Source organism: Narcine bancroftii, chromosome 10 (genome assembly GCF_036971445.1).
Source record: "Narcine bancroftii isolate sNarBan1 chromosome 10, sNarBan1.hap1, whole genome shotgun sequence".
Taxonomy (NCBI): domain Eukaryota; kingdom Metazoa; phylum Chordata; class Chondrichthyes; order Torpediniformes; family Narcinidae; genus Narcine; species Narcine bancroftii.
This window is the reverse complement of record NC_091478.1, coordinates 20,102,570-20,121,978: the sequence shown is the minus strand read 5'-3', so window position 1 is coordinate 20,121,978 and position 19,409 is coordinate 20,102,570. Positions and strand designations below refer to the sequence as shown.

Below are 19,409 nucleotides of genomic sequence, written 5' to 3'. Positions count from 1 at the left end.
TGCATCCTGCCTCTGCCCGAGGGAGGATACAGCAGGCACAGCACCTACCCATCAGCATAATACTGATGAGTACAAACGGGCGCCCGAGACCATCCAGGACTCTGCTGCTGCACCTCAGCCACGACCGGTTTTACAATGGTCTCAGCAAACAACCAAACCGCCTGATAGGCTGAACTTGTGACTTTTTAAATTGTAAATTTATAATTCTGTAAGTTCCACTTCACCCCCACGGGACTCTTTTTTTAAACACACGGGGTGAATGTGGAAAACCATTGTTACGTATAATTATCTGGCCAAGCACACCTGTTGGCTGGTTGTACCCATGGCCCCTCCCCACAGGTTCCTGTGTAAAGGTGACTGTTCCACAGCCCCCTGTTACTCAGTGCAGGATGACCAAGGAGTCAAAATATGCTAAATTCTCAAGTGAATAAAAGCCTATTGGTTTCTCTACAATAGTCTTTCGAGAGATTGATGGTGTATCAGCACGAATCACCAAAGCACAGAATATTATGGATAAGGGATTAATATAGACAGGGACCGAATGGTTAGCATGGATATGACATGTGTGAGAGCTGGTTTCTGTAGTGTACAACTCCCTGACCTATTGCAAACCACAATAAAGCTGTCAACCACAAGAAGACTGGAAGTCCTTTTCTCAAAAGAGTGCAGATTTGGCAACAATTGTAATTATATTTTATCAAATCATCCAAACAAGGTCACTTTTGTAATACTTGTAAATGTCAATGTTTCCTTTATAATATTAAAATATTCTTTAAATATTGCTGATTATAATCGCATGAAATATTTAAGACAACGGGCACAAATGCCTCATTCAATTCCTAAAAAAAACACATTAGTCACTTAAATCCAATCATTTTCTACATTCATCTTTTATTCCTCCCCATCCCAAACCTGGCACTAGTCATGCTATATTAGGGCCCATGCTCACTGGTTGAAGTTTATCATCGAACAGAGTGCCCTTGGACACGTTCAATCTTGCTTTCGTCACAGAGCACTGTCAATGTCCACATGAAGGCAGCAAATTGACTCAATGAAACTAGAAATTGACCTTAGCTGTCATTAATCCATGTAGTGCGCACAGAACCAAGATTATACTTATACCCTGGCTGGGATACTTGTCCATGATATTCAATCACACAAAACCTGGTAGAATCTTAACTTTAAAAGTTACTAGGGGTAATGAGAAAATATAAATATCCTCGGGGGGGGGGGAACCAAATGCAATATGACAACATTAAAAATCCAAAGCAAACCAATTGATTCAACTACATAAAAATAATCTTCTTAAATAATTGATTACCATCTGACCTGAAACTGAACACTAGCTTGTGTATTGCCTCCATTCTTTGGAAACGGGTAACAATGATCTCATACCAAGTAACAAATGTACTTGCAGTTTTAATGTTAGAATTCAGCCATAATCCCAACAAATAATGTCAAGAAAAAAAATGTATCACTTTTGCATCAGAGATAGAGCTAACATTTAAGACATAATACAGACTTGAAGGAGTCCTATTGAGTTGTACTGTGCATACACATTCCAAATCACATTTTATCCATGCTTACATGAATCTCTGCCTCTTCACGCTATAGAAATTTTTGGTGCTCACAGCTAGCAAGCATCTCCTTAAAGCTTTGTAGTCCTGTATAAAACTAGATTTAAATGTCCTAGCAAGCTGTACAATTGTGTATGGAAATAGACCTGGTTGCAACTTATTCTTTTGAGACAAGACTGGAAAGAGGTTCATCAGTGTTGTCCTATTCAGAAATTTACCACTGCTGCTTTCTATTTTCAACCCTGTACATGTACTGTTATTAACAGGTTCTTTGGCTTGGCTTCGCGGACGAAGATTTATGGAGGGGTATGTCCACGTCTCCTGCAGGCTCATTGGTGACTGTCAAGTCCGATGCGGGACAGGCAGGCACGTTTGCAGCGGTTGCAAGGGAAAATTGGTTGGTTGGGGTTGGGTATTGGTTTTTCCTCCTTTGTCTTTTGTCAGTGAGGTGGGCTCTGCAGCCTTCAAAGGAGGTTGCTGCCCACCGAATTATGAGGCGCCAAGATGCATGGTTGGAGGCGATATCAGCCCACTGGCGGTGGTCAATGTAGCAGGCACCAAGAGATTTCTTTAAGCAGTCCTTGTACCTCTTCTTTGGTGCACCTCTGTCTCGGTGGCCAGTGGAGAGCTCAACATAGAACACGATCTTGGGAAGGCGATGGTCCTCCATTCTGGAGACATGACCCACCCAGCGCAGTTGGGTCTTTGGCAGCATGGATTCGATGTTTGCGGACTCTGCTAGCTCGAGTACTTCAATGTTGGTGATGAAGTCATTCCAATGAATGTTGAGGATGGAAGCGTTCTAGGAGTCATAGGTGATGCCGGTAGAGGACCCACGATTCGGAGCCGAACAGGAGCGTGGGTATGTCAATGGCTCTGTACGTGCTGATCTTTGTGTGTTTCTTCAGCTGGTTGTTTTTCCAGACTCTTTTGCGTAGTCTTCCAAAGGCGCTATTTGCCTTGGCGAGTCTGTTGTCTATCTCTTTGTCGATCCTTGCATCAGATGAAATGGTGCAGCCGAGGTAGGTAAACTGGTTGACCATTTTGAGTTCTGTGTACCCGATGGAGATGTGGGGAGTCTGGTGGTCATGGTGGGAAGCTGGCTGATGGAGGACCTCAGTTTTCTTCAAGATGACTTCCAGGCCAAACATTTTGGCAGTTTCCGCAAAACAGAACGTCATGCACACGCGCCTCAGTTTGAAGAGGCTGCCATCCATGCAGTACCGGATGTAAACAGGTTAATCCTACACCTAAAGACATTTTCAAGTCACATAGCATTGAATCAGACCCATCACCCCATACAACTATCAACTACCTATATGGATCAATCCTAAAAACATTCTCATCCATTTTCCTCCAAATTCAACCATTTACTTGCACATGAAGATAACTTAGTGGCCAATTAACCCACAAACATGATGTGGGTGCAAACCAGAGCACCTAGAGGAAACCCACATGGTCAAGAGGGAGAAATTACATGGAGAGCACAGGAGGTTTGGGATTGAACTCAGATCTCTGCCACAATGAGACAATAGCCCTATTAGTTATGCCACTCGGTCAGACCAGGCTTAAAAGCAATCATTTCAGACGAACCCAGCTTCTCTATAGATACAAGCATATCAAATGAAGGCAATTTCATTTCCTGGGTAGATAGGAGATTTCGGCCATTAGAGAAGCTGGAATTTTGAGCAAACAATGAGCTACTGGAGGAACTCATCAGGTTAAACTGCATCCATGGGTAGAAATGGTTAGTCAACATTTTGGGACCAGATCCTTTAATCATTGGTTTAGAATGGGTTACACAGTTTGGAACAACATCTTGCATTCTGTTAAACAGTTGAAAAGTAATGCTTAGAAAGTATTCTATAGATTGAAAAATTACCTTTCACTACCATTAATGCAAATGAGAACCAGTCTTCAATAAACAGTTACCATGTAAATTACAAGAAGTAATCAAATATATATTTTGTTAAACAAAGACAGCAGGATACCAATTCATGGCAGGAGATCATTGGAGATATACTTTGGAAAATAACAAAATAATCTCTTCTACCTTTATTGTCAATACCTATCAATACTTTTAAGGATGCAGGATACCAGCTATTAGGAGTGGGACATCTTGGTTTAGCATCACGGTAAATTACATGCAGCAAATAAATGAATGATTTATGTTAAACAAGATACATTCAAACTCTGAGGATGAGAGTAGGGAAGGGATTAAATGGCCATCTTGCCACATAATGCACAGTTAAAAACACATTTGCTCTGACAATCAATAGTTGAAATATTTGTATAATCAGAAAGCCTTTTTCTCAATAAGATGATAAAATAAGGGCATTTTCTTTGAGGTTTTGTGCTCAGAGTTGATTAGACTATTTGTGTGAATGAATTTGCCCCAAATACATATAAGCAGATGGTTTTTTTTTGTCAGTCGATATGTGCTCCTATTGCAAATCTCTTTTTAAAAGAAATATTTAATACTTGCACATTTACTTAAATAACTGCTTAATGTATTTTTAAAAAGTAATTAAATGGAGCCATTCAAATGCAACTAAGATATTTATGTAAGCGAGACATTTGCAACTGTTTAAACTATTTAATTACGTGCTGTTTCAAGTACAAAATCTCAATGTAGTTTTTGAGTTCAGTGCAATTTTTGCAGCAGTCTCTCAACACTTGAAAGGCCTATTGTTCAAAGAGACCACACAAATGGTAATGGTACTTTGTAAATTGATGTCAGTATTAAAGGTAAAGAAAGACATGTATTGATTGCAGTGTAGTTTTTGTACATTTTCATGAATATATTTTACTTTTGGAAAAAGTATCTAAATCTGTTGTGTTGAATACATGTCTACAGCTCTGATCTCTGATCAGCTCATTCAAAGTCACAACAAAAGGAAATGGAGGAAGTAATGGAAAGCAAGCTGGAAGGGAACAATTGAACTCAAATTTAATGAGGAATTTTAACAAAAAGGTAGTTTGGCCACCTTAAAAGATTTGCCAAATATCCACTGAAATATTAAATCTCACATTTTCCTTTATCCTCTCTCAAATGTTGAAATTTACTGAGCCATCCAGAGCAGGATCCAAATCATCAGTTTTCAGTCTGTTGGCACTTCAGCTGAGTGTTTCAAATGCTAACCAGAGAAATACACCAGGGCTTCCCCTCTCCCCACACACCACCCCCCCCACCCCCACTACCCACCCCCATATTCCCATCCAATGATTTATCTTGTAAACTAGGTACACTATAGAGAATAATAGTTGTTAAAAGATTTGGGCTCAGGAGCTTTCAAATGCATTTTTAAAATGATACAGATTAAGATCATTCATGCATAAGCATCATTGATCTTTCAGATTCAGCCAACAAAGAATGGACAAGCTTTAAACTTACGGTGATCCATCTTCTTGATAAACAACCAATGAACGGCTTACAACACAATGAGGTCCAAACAGGGGCATGTTCAAGTCCATGTATTTTACAGTCGTTTGGTTCAAATTATTCAGTGTCCCAAATTTCCCACTAATATCACCAACTTCATACTGATCAACTGTACCATTGCCTGGCTCAGGTGATAAGGATCCATTCACATTGAATGGGTTATAAATGCCTTCCACATTAATAACAGTGCAAGCATCTGTATTAGAAGAATGGGCTTTGATGGGAAGTGTGTGGATGCTGTAAGCTCTAGCTTTGTTCTTCAAATCTGTTAAATTTACCTCCACAACAGTATAGTCAAGTTCTGAATGCTGTTGAAAGGTCACGTTTCCAGTAATTTTTCCAATACCTTTCCAAGAAACAATCTCCACTGAAGCTGGGCGAAGAATGGTTACATTGGCACAAGCTAGATGATGAATCAAAAAGTTCTCTCCAAGAATGACCACTGATCGGGGAACAATGGTTGATGCCCCAGCTAGGGATGATGTGGTGTCAGTAAAGAAATACTTAGTGCCAAATGCTTCTGTATAGTTGGTGATGTTTATTGCTTTGTGCTTCTTACCATAGTCTCCAACTTCACATCGGAAAGGGCTGCCTGGACTACATTCAATGTTATAGTCATCTCCAACATCTACTTTGAAAGGATTAAAGTGCCCCTTGGTACTTAAGCACACATTTGCATCAGAATCCAACTCTGAGCTAATTGGATATTCATTAATATACCAGAGGTGATTAGGTGTTGTAAGAGCAGATGAGTTTGTATATGAAAGGTCCATAAAAATGGACAAGTCCGAATAGGGGTTGCTCTTCAGCTGACGAAAAGTTATTTTTCCAGATACTGGGCTCTTAAATATGGCTTCAGCAGTTATGACTTCGCCAGGATATCCAATTGTACTACACACCCATCTGGAGGAATTGGGGTGATGGATAATAATTGAACGGCCAATAATGCTATTTTTCCCAAATAATGGGAGGTTCCAGTCAATAAAATTGGCTTCAAATTGGTCATGTCCTTTCAAAGTGCCATGCCTGCCACTCAAGTCTCCTATTTCATACTGGTCATGAGTTTCGTTTGCACTCTTGGGATAAGAAGGACTGGATGAAATCTTCCCAAATGGATTCCAGTGACCGCCTAGATTGTTATTACTACAAAGCTCACTGGCAGGGGTTCTGCGCTGAGGCACTGGAAAATTGTGCACATGGTAAGAGGTGGCCATCTGCCGCAGGTTGTTCAGGGACACTGTGTATTCTGTGGCATCAAAGGGAGAGACCTGCCGAAAATTCAAAGTTCCTTTCACGCCTTTCATCTCTATGTAAGCCCAAACCTGCTTAGCTTCCATCATCCGAACTTCAGCACAGGACCACTCTGCGCCATCATACATGTACAACAATGGTTCGGGGCTGCCCCTTTGAAAAGGGATGCTGTCAATGCGGCTTTTAACATGGTTTAAAGGGGTGCCAACTTTCAAAGTGCCGACAAATGACCTGTTGCTTTGCCCACTGTTCTGAGCTGCTAGGGCACAGCTGCTTACCCCATCCTGAAAGTAGAGAGTCACATTCTTTTGCTCCTGGCTGCCCTTAATTGCCATCAGGTTGGATAGTACCCTCGCTGTGTTCTCTCCGTCATTCTGGCGGATATACACATCCCCAGCTATGGAAGAGAAGAATTTTCCCTGCCAGGTTTTCGTGGGCACGTCTTTCCTTACAGTGCCGCAGGCTTTGCTTCCATTGGAACAGCCGACAATGAGGAGCGACAGGTCAGACAGGTCCTCTTTCATCTGGAAAAGCTTGCTCTCCACCAGGGTTTCGGTCGTGCTGTTGGCGGTGAACGCATATATTTGCTCGCCGACGTTTGACTCGTTGCACGGATCCTCGAAATGTCCGTACATCGCCGGGAATTCGTGTAAAGAAATATCAATTTGGCTGCAATCCGCCACCAACATTATGGTTATCGTCTGGGAAGTGGCATTGAACGTTATTGTTCCCCGAATGTTTTCCATGTTCATCTCTGCCGTGTAGCGTTCGCTCGACACCGATGCTGTGAATGAAAACAAAATGTAGTAACTTAAAAAGAAAGTTTTTTAAAAAGTTGAAGAAACTCAGCGTAGTTTATTGAGCAAAGATAAAGGCACAACCCAACTTCCGAAACATCAAAGTTTATTTGACTAAAATCTATTCGTGCTGTATTAATAAAAACGCCTGAAGATAATAATCCCGACCCGTGCAATGGTGAAAGGTGCCATTAACTCCGACCGAACCAACTTCAGACCGTGTATATTTCTTACCAAACATCGCGACCAGCGCCACGTTCCACATTGCAGCCATAGCGATGCCACCCACCCTCCCCTGTGAGCCTGGTAACGATATCGCCCTTTGCAACGATGCACCCACCCCTGAACCTTCCAAGGCGTGCAGGATGCTCTCGGTCACCAAGCGCAGCGCTTGGAACCAATTTGCTGGCTCGTTGGAATAACAGCCAGGTGATTGGGCTGCCGGCGGCTGGCTCAGCCCATTTGGTGACCGAAGCCGTCTGAATGAGGTTTGAAGAAGTCGATTTCAAAATGTTTTGGTTTCAGGAATTGAGAATGGTCTGCCTGTCTGTTTTGTTTTTAAATTTGCACCCACAAGTGAGCTGCATCCACTGCCAGCCGAAGCCTCTTGTTCCCGAACTCTTTTTGCTCAAGTTACTCTTATAGTAAAGGGTATGAAATGCTCTGCAAAGGGAATGAATGAAATGGCCAACCGGTTAAATAGTTAACAAAGAGCTTGTTTAAATAATTTGCCAAACAATTAAAAGCTTTATAATTTGTAATGCTATGAGGGAGGGCAGGAAGATGAAATAGATGGTAGGAAAGGAGATGAAGGAGAACTTCAGATTCTATCGGAATTTTTGAGAGAAATCGGTCTAACATCTTCAAGAGTGTGTTGAAGGAGACATCAATAAAAAGCAATGCTAATTCATGGGTAAAATAAACAAGCGAATGCTGGAATCTGAAGCCAAACACAATCTACTGGAGGAACTCAACAGGTCAAGCAGCATCAGTGGGAGAAAAGGAATGGTGAATGTTATGAGCTGAAACTCTTTATCAAGGTGATTTATTTATTTGGAAACAAGAGTTTGAATCCTACCACAGTAACAAAAGAATTTAAATTCAATTAATTAAAAACAAAATCTGAAATAAAAAGCAATTGTTAAAATTAAATGACTGGATCTTCATAAAAAATCTACCGAATGCCTGTCATGGTAATTGAATTTCCTGTCCGAGTATTTTTAAATTTCTCTGTAGTTTGACAATAGTTTTGTTCCTTCTCATAGTTTGGGAGTGGATACCCTTGTGTCTAGCAATGTAAATAGTCCTTTTCAGCATTTTTAAAATAAATTCCTGGTGTATAGACATCACTGAAAATTTATTTTCATTTATTATGACATTTATTATCTATCTTTAACTGCCACCTGAACTAAATGGCTCACTAGCCATTTCAAAGAAGAGATAAATGTCAATTGTTGAGTGGGTTTGGGGTAACATAACAGGTAAAATGGTACAGATGTTAAATTGTCTTTGAATTTATCTCTGATATCATGAAGTGAAAGAAATAAATGTCAGTCTTGCCTGATCTGAACCCACATTTTACCCAATTCATTACCACTTCATCTCATCCCCCTACTTCAGTACATTTTGATATTTACTTCTTCCTGACTTCTTTCCAATACCAACTTTTTTGCTCTTTTCTCCCTTCTGCTCCTTTCTCTCTCTCTGTACTGATTTAAGACCTGCTATACCAGAACTATTTCCAAGTTATGATGCAAAATCACCAACCTGAAACATTACCACTGACTCTCTTCCCATCTGAATAGTTCTCTGAGAATTACAGTATTAAGTCGGAGATGAAAAATGTTGTGTTGGTGGAGGTGGATCTCTGCCAATAGCAGCAAATATCATGATGATTAACGACCTTGAACTGAAGAGAAACAGAAAATTGGGAGCAAACAAAAGTGGTTTCAAAATATATCCCAATCTATGCTTGTTGATTGATAATCCTTTTCACCCTGCTAATTGATCCCTCCTTTCTTTCTGACATGGCAAATATCCCTTTCTCTTTCATAGAACATAAAACTGTACAGCACAGGGACAAGCCCTTCAGCCCATAATGTCTGTGCTGAACATGATGCCAAAATAAACCAAAGCTCTTCTGCCTACATGATCCATTCCTTGCATACTAATGTCAACACGCCTTTTAAATGCTACTATCGTGTCTGCTACCCACAGCAGCCAGTCCAGGCATCTATTCTTTCAAGTATAAAAGGATTTCCCAACACATCTTCAAACTCCTCCTGCCCCTCCAATTTTTCCACTCCTCCTATGCTCTTGAATCTTCTTAGCTCCCCCCTTCCCCTTCAGGTGGTCTCCCCTTTCTAATTGTTCCCCATGTCCTCCAATGCTCTCAGGCCTGATTAAAAAAATCCTCTGCACAGTAGCGCTCCTTCATCAATGGGCCAAGGAGTGGGACAGCTAAATATGGTGGCCTCACGTAAACATTGGCTATTGAGATGGTCTGTTGGCAGTAGTTATGAGGGCAAGCCCACAGATGGAAGGCCAGTCAGGAGAAAGGGTTATGTCCCTGTACTTAGCAGCTCTCTCCCTCTTCATGCCCATGGTTTCTCCTAAACTTCAGTTTTTCTTTGCCCTGGTTCCCTGCCATTCATCCCTTTTTCAACTGACAGCCTACAGCCTAGACTGGGGAAACCCAAAAGAAAAATTACACGCTTGGTGTTCCCTGGTGTTTGAAGATCATCATTCACCAGTACACATATGAAGAAGCCACTAGTTGTGAAGTCAGTTACTACCATGGTTACCTTTAAATTGAAAGGACCCCTCTCACCATCACTAATTTTAAACCTATGGGGCTTCTGTGCCCAGAGAATCAGGAAACCCATGGGCAACTTTCTCTCACAACTAAGAGAGTTTAAAAGTTGGAAGGAGAGAGATGAAAGAGGAGTTGGGGAGAGAGAGAAGATCGAGCATGAGTGGACTGAAGAGGAATATCAGGGATGGAGAAAGCAAGGATTTTACTGAGGTGTTTTAGATTCATGTTATCAGGATAACCTCTTTACAGCATCAACCCTCAAATTGTCTGTGAGCACTTCAACTTTGAAAGCTGCTTGCAACTCAATAGCTTTTCATCTGAAGTGTTCCGAAGTTATTGACCTGAAACTTTAACTTCTGCAGTTGATGCTGTCTGACCTATCTCTTTTATATTTCAAAGTTGCATAAGTGCCATATTGTGTCTATCTATCAACTTACTTTTTGAAGTTTATTACAGATTTGGTGAATTTCTGGCACATCAAACTTTCAAGATGTGGTTCCACTGAAATCAGGATGGATCTCCCAGCAGGTAAATGCAAAACCTGCTTAAGCCCAAGAGGGGCTATCCCAGGAAATGACCAGAGGTGAACTCTATGTGAGGTCCAACAGAGCAACATTAAAACGTTCACTATTTCCCAGCTTTTGAGCTGGAAAATCTGCCAACTAGAATTATGTCATTTTAGCCTGGCATGAGTACAGTGAGCCCATTGAAATAAAGGAGTGGAATCAGCGACTAGGATTATTTTATTTAATTAATTTATATGCCTTGAATTGGTTGTTTGTATGTATGCAAGAGTATATTTAGTCTTTAAATTTTTAATGTTTTGAATAATTTTAATCTTGACACCAGTTTCATTTTTTTAATATATCCTGACTGACCTAATGCTTGTAAGGCTGTGAGATGTCCTGCACTGCCCTGACCTGTGTAACTAAGACCTGCATTCAATTTATTTCAACATGGATTAGGATGAATTAAAAGCATAAAATGCTGGAAATGGGGAAGTCAGAAAAGCCCCAAATTTTGGAGTTCTCAACGCCGCCACAAGAATCATTATGGGCCATAATGTTCAAGATGGAGGGGAGGGTTCTTTCTTATCCCACCAGAACATATTGATGAGTAATCAAATAACCACAAGCAGACTTGAAGTGAGTAATTAAAGGGTTTAATAACCTGGAATGACAGGCACGTCTTCACAAGCTGTTAGCCCAATTCCAAGGCTGGTATGAAGAGGGGGAGACTAAGGCAACTCACCCTTTATTGGGGAATTCTATGGGGAGGAGTTATAGGGTCAGAGGTGGCCCAGCCTGTACAGTGTGGTAATGTCGTGCTTACAATGCCATGTTCCACCACACCTATTTCTGCTTCTTTTTGCTCCAAAAGTTCAATGCTATTTTTGGATCAAAGTTAACATTCTTTCCTCTGGTTCAGAAGGTTTTATCTTGAACTTTCTTTCCAAAGACTTGACTAAATCTCAAGTTAGCATTTCAATGTAGAAAGAGAGGAGTATACACTGATAAACTGCACCTTTGCAATGATACTAAATTAAAATTCCTCCACTCCTTCAGATGAATGTAAAAATTTTCTCAGCAGTTTGAAGGAAGACAGAAATCTCCTATTGTTCTTGCCAGCACTCAGATGATACTTAAGACAGAAAAATTAAGTGATTATTTATTCCATTGTCATTTACGGGTGTACTATGGAAAGCATTCTGAGTAGTTGTGTTACAGCCTGTTTTGGAAATTTAAATGTCCAGATATACAAAAGGGTGAAGAAAGTGGAAGGCAACAACCATACCTATCACGGACATCAATTTCCAATCCATCAAAGACATCTTTGTGAGGCACTGCCTCAAGAATGCAGCCAACATCATTGAAGTCCTCCATCACCCTGGCCGTACTCTCTCCAGGTAGAAGGTACACAAGCCAGAAATCGAGAAAAAAAATATTTTCCTCCAACAACAACCAGCCTCTTGAACATCCCAAATGTATCAAACAGTAAAATAACCACAAGACGATCAACAGTTGTTTGATTTAAGGCACCTTTTCTCTTTGTGGTATATTAAGTTTGTTTTATGTGAGTGTAAAGGTGTGGCAAGTAAGATTTTCATTGCATATGTATATTGTACTTATGCATATGACAGTAAGCTCTTGTTCATTCATTTATTTGTGGAACCTTGTGTGTAGATTTACTGCCATGGTTCATATTTTTGAACAGTGAATATACTTCAGGATTATTCTGAAGTCAGAAAAATTGCTATACAAACAGAAGATTGCTTTCTTCCTTGCATCTGATGCAAGTTATAAGTGAACTTCATATGTTGCTGCTCTGCGATGACAAATACATGACATCTGCAGTTCCAAACATTTTCCTGATTTGCTTGTTTTTAGAGTCGTATTGCAGCTCTATTAAACATCTGTAGAAAACTTAATTTAGGTTACATTTAGAGAATCCTGTGCAGTTCAGGTCACCACATCACAGGAAGAATCTCTGGAGAGGGAGCAGAAGAGGTTCACCAAGAGGTTGCCTGGATAATAGAATATTAGCTGCAGAGAGGTATGAAAAACCTCTATGCTTTCTACACAGCCACCTCATTATTCTCTTGTTTGCGAAATGCCAGCTTGCTGTGTAAAAAGACACACTGACCCATAAAAATGCCGGCTTTGTTCACTTCAGTGTGAATGAACAATGCTGGCATATTGGAGGATCTTGATTACGGAAATATCGCGGGATTGCTTTGTCAATAACAGATTGTTTTCTCTGGCATGTCAGAGGCTGAGGGAGATGTGATAGAAGTATACAAAAATGGGATTTATTACTAGGGTAGATAGTTGGAGTCAGTCCCGATTGAAATGTCAAATTCTAAAAGGCATAGCTCTAAGGTGAGAAGGGGAAAGTTTAAAGATGTTGTGCAAGGCATTTTAATACAGAATTTTTTTTCAATACAGAAATCGGTGGGTGCCTGGAATGTGCTGCTAGGGAAGAGCTGGAAGCAGATATAATTGTGAACTTCAAGAGCAATTTAGGCAGGCACGTGGACAATCAGGGAATGGAGCAACATGGATCATGTGCAGGCAGATGGGATGAGTTTAATTTGGCACAGACATTGTGGGGTGAATGTTAAATTAATGGCACAGATCTTCATGGCACAAACATTGTGGGCTGAATGCTGGATTAATGATGTAACCAATTTAGAAGTGGCAGCTACTGCTTTGTTACCATAAATCTCTCTGCATTCTATTTTTTTTTGTTATTTTCAAGCAAGTACTTAGTTATCCATATTTTTTTGTGTTCAATTATAACAACTAAATAATTTAAGACAAAGTTATCCTAAATTTATAGACACACTGTCATTGTAAATATAATTTTAACAATTGAAATTTATCTTTTTAGGAAGGATCGCATGTGGAAAATGTCTCCTGCTCACTTGGATTGAGAAAATATATAAACCAGCACTGATTAAATCTATTTATACAATTCTAATCTTTCATATATCAAATGTTAAAGGGATTTAAAGATAGTAATTCATTGTAAATGTGTTAAAATACTAACGTGTCATGCGACGTGTTACACTTTTAAAATAAAAAAAAGTTTTCATTTACCTTGTGTTGACTGTAGGCCTCATTCTCCATAGGAACTGATGCATAATAACAATCCTAGCACCATTTAAGAATTATTTCTACTTTTCAGTATTTAGGAATATTATTCATGCCAAATTGGGTACTACATTTTTTACATGTTGTTCTGAATTTACAGATATTAGTGATACATAACAGACAATTAGTGAAAGAGAAACTTTATTGTTTAACTTCAAAGACAACATACATTCACCTCTTCAAGTTTGTTTCTTTATCATCCTCTTGTGCTTACCACACTTTTGGACAGCATGGTTACATGAGGTCACGGAATCTTACAATGCAGAAAAAGTCATTTGGCCCACCACCAAATACCTAACTATATTAATCCAATTTACCAGTGCATGCCTCATGCCTAACTTGGATTGATTATTCAAATGTTTGTCAAGGGGCTCCCTTTGTTAGTCCTTGGGTCTCTCAGGACATCCAGTTCTCTTGATCTTTTGTTGTTTGGTAAGTTAAATCCAGTTTCCAATACTTAGAAACTTCTTCTTTGTTCTGATCTCCTCCAATAAGATAATATTGCATGAATAGTCCTGTCCAGGTCTGAACCATTTTGACCATCTTCATCCCATCAAGATGAACTATTAGTTACCAGTGTCACATCCATTTTCCACCATCATCAGAGAAGAATCCTAGTTTTGCTACTGAGCCACTCGGATATAGAGGAACAAGCAACTGATTGCTCCTGACAGTCCACGTATCTTGCTCTCCTTGTAGATCTGATGACAAGCCTCATTATGTAATATTTGAAGTAATCAAGAAAATCTGCAGATGCTGAGGTCCAGTAGAATACACAAAAGTACTGGAGAAACTCAGCAGGTCAACCAGTATCCTCTGGAAATAATAGGCAGTCAACATGCCGACCTCTTTGTTGGGAATTTTTACTTCCAAAGAATGCTGTGTGACCTACTGAGTTTCTCCAGTATGTGTGTGTATTTCACTTAGTATTTCACTGTCTTAACCGAGGCTTCTGGTATTCTCTTACTATTGTTTAAACAGCCAAATCCTCTGCCTCCCACTGATGTCATACATCCCATTGACGGTGTCTTTGGCTGGACTCACTGCTTCATATTTCTGCCCCATTACTTCCAATGTATGAGATTTCTGAGATCTTGGGACTTATTAAAATGAGCTAACTTTCTAACTTTGAACTGCCACTTGGAATATTGTATTTTATCTCAAAAGATATCTCCACAGTATTAAATGTCACCAATAGCAAGGGAATAGAAGGATATGCATCATGTGCAAGCAGCAGAGAATGTGATTAATTTGGCATCTGTTCAGCACAGACAGCGTGGTCCAAGGGCCTGTTCATGTGCTTACTATTCTATGTTCTATGGGCTTCTCAAAACAATTCCTAAATCAGAATCCTGTGATCAATCAATACTGGAAATACATATTTATAAAGTTACTATCGATCTATTCATTTAAATATTTTTAAAACATTCTTAAAGAACATTACAGAGCATTTAGCAAACCTCTAAGTGTTGGTTAAAATGAAATCACTGACTATTCATTCATGCTGGCACAGATATTTTCATCTTCTCTCTACAACAAATGATAGAAAAACTGCTGCCCATATTAAATTCAAGCAAATAATTTTGGTTAGACAGTTCCCTATTTTATTTAAATTGAATAGAGGTATATGCATCCTGTGCAAGCAGCAGAGATTATTGAAGGTCGGGGTCTGAAGGACTGCACAGACCAATTGATGGAAGTCTTCACGGACATTTTCAACACCTCACTGCAGCAGTCCATTGTTCCTGAAGGGTTCAAGTCAGCCACCATCATCTCAGTAATCTACTGGGATTGTTGTCTGAAGAGGGTGCAAAAAACATTAAGGACCCCTTCCGCCCTCCAAATAATATCTTTCAGCTACTCCCATTGGGTAGGAGATACAGGAGTATCAGAGACACCACCACCAGGCTGGTAGTGAGAATGCTAAACAACCAAAGGAACTGCTCACACGGACTATCTGAGACTCTCTTATGTACAAAACAATATTTATTTTTTATTTGTATCAGGAAACGGGCACAGAGAAGTGAGAAACAAGGAAAACAAGCAATGAGGCCATGGAACCTATACAGGTTAAAGAGGAAGTGCTTGCTGTTTAAATAATCTCCAGGGCCTAACAAGGTATTCCCTTGGACCTTGAAGGAGACTAATGTAGAAATTCCAGGGGCTCTGGCAGAATTATTTAAAATCTCCTTAGTCACAGGTCTGGTTCTGGAGGATTGGAGGGAATATCACATTGTTCTGTTGTTTAAAAAAAGGCTAAAAAAGTAACCCTGGAAATTATAGGCTGGTAAACCTGACATCAGTAGTAGATAAATTATTTGAAAGTGCTCTAAGAGATCGGATATACAATTATTTGGACAGCCAGAAACTGATTAGGGATAGTCAACATGGCTTTGTGTGTGGTAGGTCGTGTTTAACCCATCTTATAGATTTTTCAAGGAGGTTACCAGGACAATTGACAAAGGAAAGGCTGTGAATGTTGTCTACATTGACTTTAGAAAGGCCTTTGACAAGGACCCACATGGGAGGTTAGTCATGGTGAAGTAGTGAACTGGATTCAACAATGCCTGGACGGGAGAAGCCAGAGAGTAGTGGTGGATATTTGCTTCTTGGACTGGAGACCTGTGACTAGTGGTGCCTCAGGGATCAGCCCTGACACCATTGTTGTTTATCTTCTATATCAATGATCTGGATGATAATGTGGTAAATTGGATCAGCAAGTTTGCAGATGACACTAAGATTGGAGGCATAGTGGACAACGAAGAAAGTTTTCAAAGCTTGCAGAGGGATCTGGACCTGCTGGAAAAATGGACTGAAAAATGTTAGATGGAATTTAATGCAGGCAAGTGTGAGATGTTTCATTTTGGACGGACAAACTAAGAAAGGACATATATCATAAATGGTAGGGCACTGAGGAGTGTGGTAGAACAGAGGGATCTGGGCATATAGATACATAATTCCCAGAGACTGGTGTCACAGGCCGATTGAGTTGTAAAGAGAGCTTTTGGCATATTCGCCTTCATCAATCAAAGTACTGAGTGCAGGAGTTGGGATGTTATGTTGAAGTTATATAAGACATTGTATACAATGTCTTATATTTGGAGTATTGTGTGCAGTTTTGATCACCTAATTATTGAAAAGATATCAATAAGATTGAAAGAGTGCAGCAAAGATTTATTAAGGTGTTGCCTGGACTTCAGGAACTGAGTCGGAGGGAAAGGTTAAAAGGGTTATTCCCTGGAGCATAGAAGAATGAGGGGAGATTTGATAGAGGATTTACAAATATGAAGGGGAATAGACAGAGTAAATGTAGATAGGCTTTTTTCCACTGAGGATAGGTGAGGTACAAACCAGAGGACATGGGTTAAAATTAAAAGAGGAAACGTTTAAGGGGAACATGAGGAGAACTTCTTCACACAGCGAGTGGGTGGAGTGTGGAAAGAACTGTCAGCTGAGGTGGTGAATGTGGGCTCAATTTTAAAATTTAAGAAGAATTTAGACAGGTAGATGGATGTGAGAGGAATGGAGGCCTATGGTCTGAGTGCTGTTCAGTGGGATTAGGCATAAAAAAGGTTCAGCACAGATTAGAAGGGCTGAATGGGCCTGTTTCTGTGCTGTAATAGTGTATGGTTATATGGTATAGATGAAATACTTGTCCTGCTTATGTATTACTTGTCTGCATGTGTATTGTTTCTGGTTGTCTGTCTGCATGTTTTGCCCTGAGGACCAGAGAACGCTGTTTTAACGGGTTGTACTTGTACCATCAGATGACAATAAACTTGACTTGATGTTTTGAGAGGCATTCTCAAGGAAAACAGAGTGGCATCTGCTGGTAACTCTAGGCATCGAACCTTGATATTCTCAATTTTGAAGACAAATTTCCAAAAACTTTCCCTTCCAACCATTCTTCAACCATAAGCTTTTTATTCAGTGCTGACTGTGCTGGAGATAACAAATAAAAAATTACAAGGTCTGTTTTTATAAAAAAAAACATAAATCAATATTGTGGGAAGACTTTAAATCATACTTTAAATTCAGTACTTTCAGTGAAATGTACTCCTTGTTGAATTCTATTAACAATAGGCATCAACTGTCAATTTTGATTGAATTTTTGACATTAAATAACATTAGACAATGAGGATTTTGGTTCCTGAACACTTTGGGGCGTATTTTATGGATTTTGGGTTGCTGACCACAAAAAATCTCCTTAAAAATCTCCTATCATATATCATTTTTTTAGATATAACCTATTTTTGTGAATTCCTGTCATATTTTCAGTCTGTTTCAAGCAAAGTGCCACATGTCATTGAAAATTAATTTTCTGCATTGGCACTTGGAGTTCTTCCCTGCTGATCTAGGTGCAGTCAGGGAACATGGTGAAAGGTTTCACCAGGACATTGTGACCATGTAAAAACAGTATCAGGGCAACTGAAATCCATCAATGCTGGCCAACTATTGCTGGACAGAGACACGAGAGGCATCAGGTGCTGAACACACAAAATCAGTGGCAATGATTTTTAAGTCAGTTGAACTACGCAACGTGTCAGCACCATTATGCGATTAAACAGGATAAATTCAATAAAGGTTAATTTAATGTTTCTCAAATCTGAAAATACCTTAACATTCAGCTTGAAGTTGTCTATCATAATCCTCTATTTTTTTTCCGAAAGAAAACCTTTTGAAAAAGTTTGTTGTCCAGTGTAATCACTGGGAGTTATGTACATGAGGTGATTCTATCACTAGCAGCAAATAAAAAGGCAGGATAAATGTGCCTAATCCTGTTTATTAATAAGTATTACTTAAATGAGAAGCACTGTGCACACTTCAAAACAAACAAAATTATTTTATGCATCATTTACATATAAAAATTGGACACAAATTAATTAAATGTTGGCATTGTGTCCAAGTCATTCTTCTCTCAACTAATAACTCTAATCAAACAGATGAACAATTTATTCAATCATAAAGAAATGATTAGTGCACCTCAGCATTTGAAACAAATAAAATTTAGGTTTGTTGCAAATATATTTAGTCAAAATCTAAAACTACTTCAATGTTTACAGAGCACAGCAATATCATTTTACTTTTCCATAACTCGGTTTGAAAGGTTAGGCCAAGAAATTTTCTATTGACCAGAAAATTCAGCTCCAAACGTGACATCCTGTTCATCTGAGGAACCAAATAGAGTAAATAAATATTTGAGTCCTCAGAGAGATGACTCACTGCAAACTGTAGCTTCATTCTGTTGCACCTATTGAATAGGCTGTCTTTAAATTGCCCAACTATTCTGAGACTAGAGCTTCATAATCAGTGATATCATGTTTACATTATTGCACATAATAAATCATTTCAAATCCACACTGCCACTGAATGGGCCAAAATTTCTACACCTTTAAAAAAGGAATGCTGAATAAGAGTTTGTTAATGTTGGGGTAGGGTATGGAAAGAAACTTGTGGTCATCTTGTATGAAGCCGCAACACAGTAAAATTTAAGTTAACCCAAGGTCTCACATGTTTCCTCACATTCTTTCCAATTCAGTGTCTAAGACAACTCCGATAGACTAGATTGTAAATTCCCATGAGCTTCAGTGTTTCTCCATCCACAGTATCCAAATGCAAGCAGTGTTTAAATCTCATCTATAATCTATGTTTTTTTTGCAGGCCGTCCTGTAGACTCTGGCATATACATTGCAGAAAATCTTTCTGACTGACAAATACTTATCAGAATAGATGTCCCTGTGTTAGTAATTGGGGGTTTGTGATGGATGACGATATGACAAAAATTACAGATCTCAAAATGAAATATCCATAGTTTTGGAAATTGCATGTTTAGATCATTATCAGGTTAATCATCCATTTCCTCCAAAGCATTCT

At 39.3% G+C, this 19,409-nt stretch overlaps 1 protein-coding gene and 1 long non-coding RNA gene across 5 annotated transcripts in view; one reads left to right on the top strand and one right to left on the bottom strand.

The window, feature by feature from the left end:
• The window catches only part of cusr (Copper-only SOD repeat protein), an 86,708-nt gene extending 73,573 nt beyond the window's left edge, over window positions 1–13,135 (bottom strand). For 2 of the 4 annotated variants that reach the window (XM_069900090.1, XM_069900093.1), the window contains exons 1-2: window positions 7,302–7,398; window positions 4,972–7,054 (exon numbers count right to left, since the gene is read on the bottom strand). In XM_069900090.1, the coding sequence (XP_069756191.1) occupies window positions 4,972–7,054; window positions 7,302–7,341 (2,123 nt within the window). In that variant the 5' untranslated portion in view covers window positions 7,342–7,398. The other 2 variants (XM_069900091.1, XM_069900092.1) reach the window with 2 other exon arrangements.
• LOC138744261 (uncharacterized) lies at window positions 6,535–13,440 on the top strand. Its single transcript, XR_011345412.1, has 3 exons — window positions 6,535–6,773; window positions 10,339–10,410; window positions 13,273–13,440. It is a non-coding gene; the product is annotated as an uncharacterized lncRNA (long non-coding RNA).
• The last annotated feature ends 5,969 nt before the right edge of the window (window positions 13,441–19,409 follow it).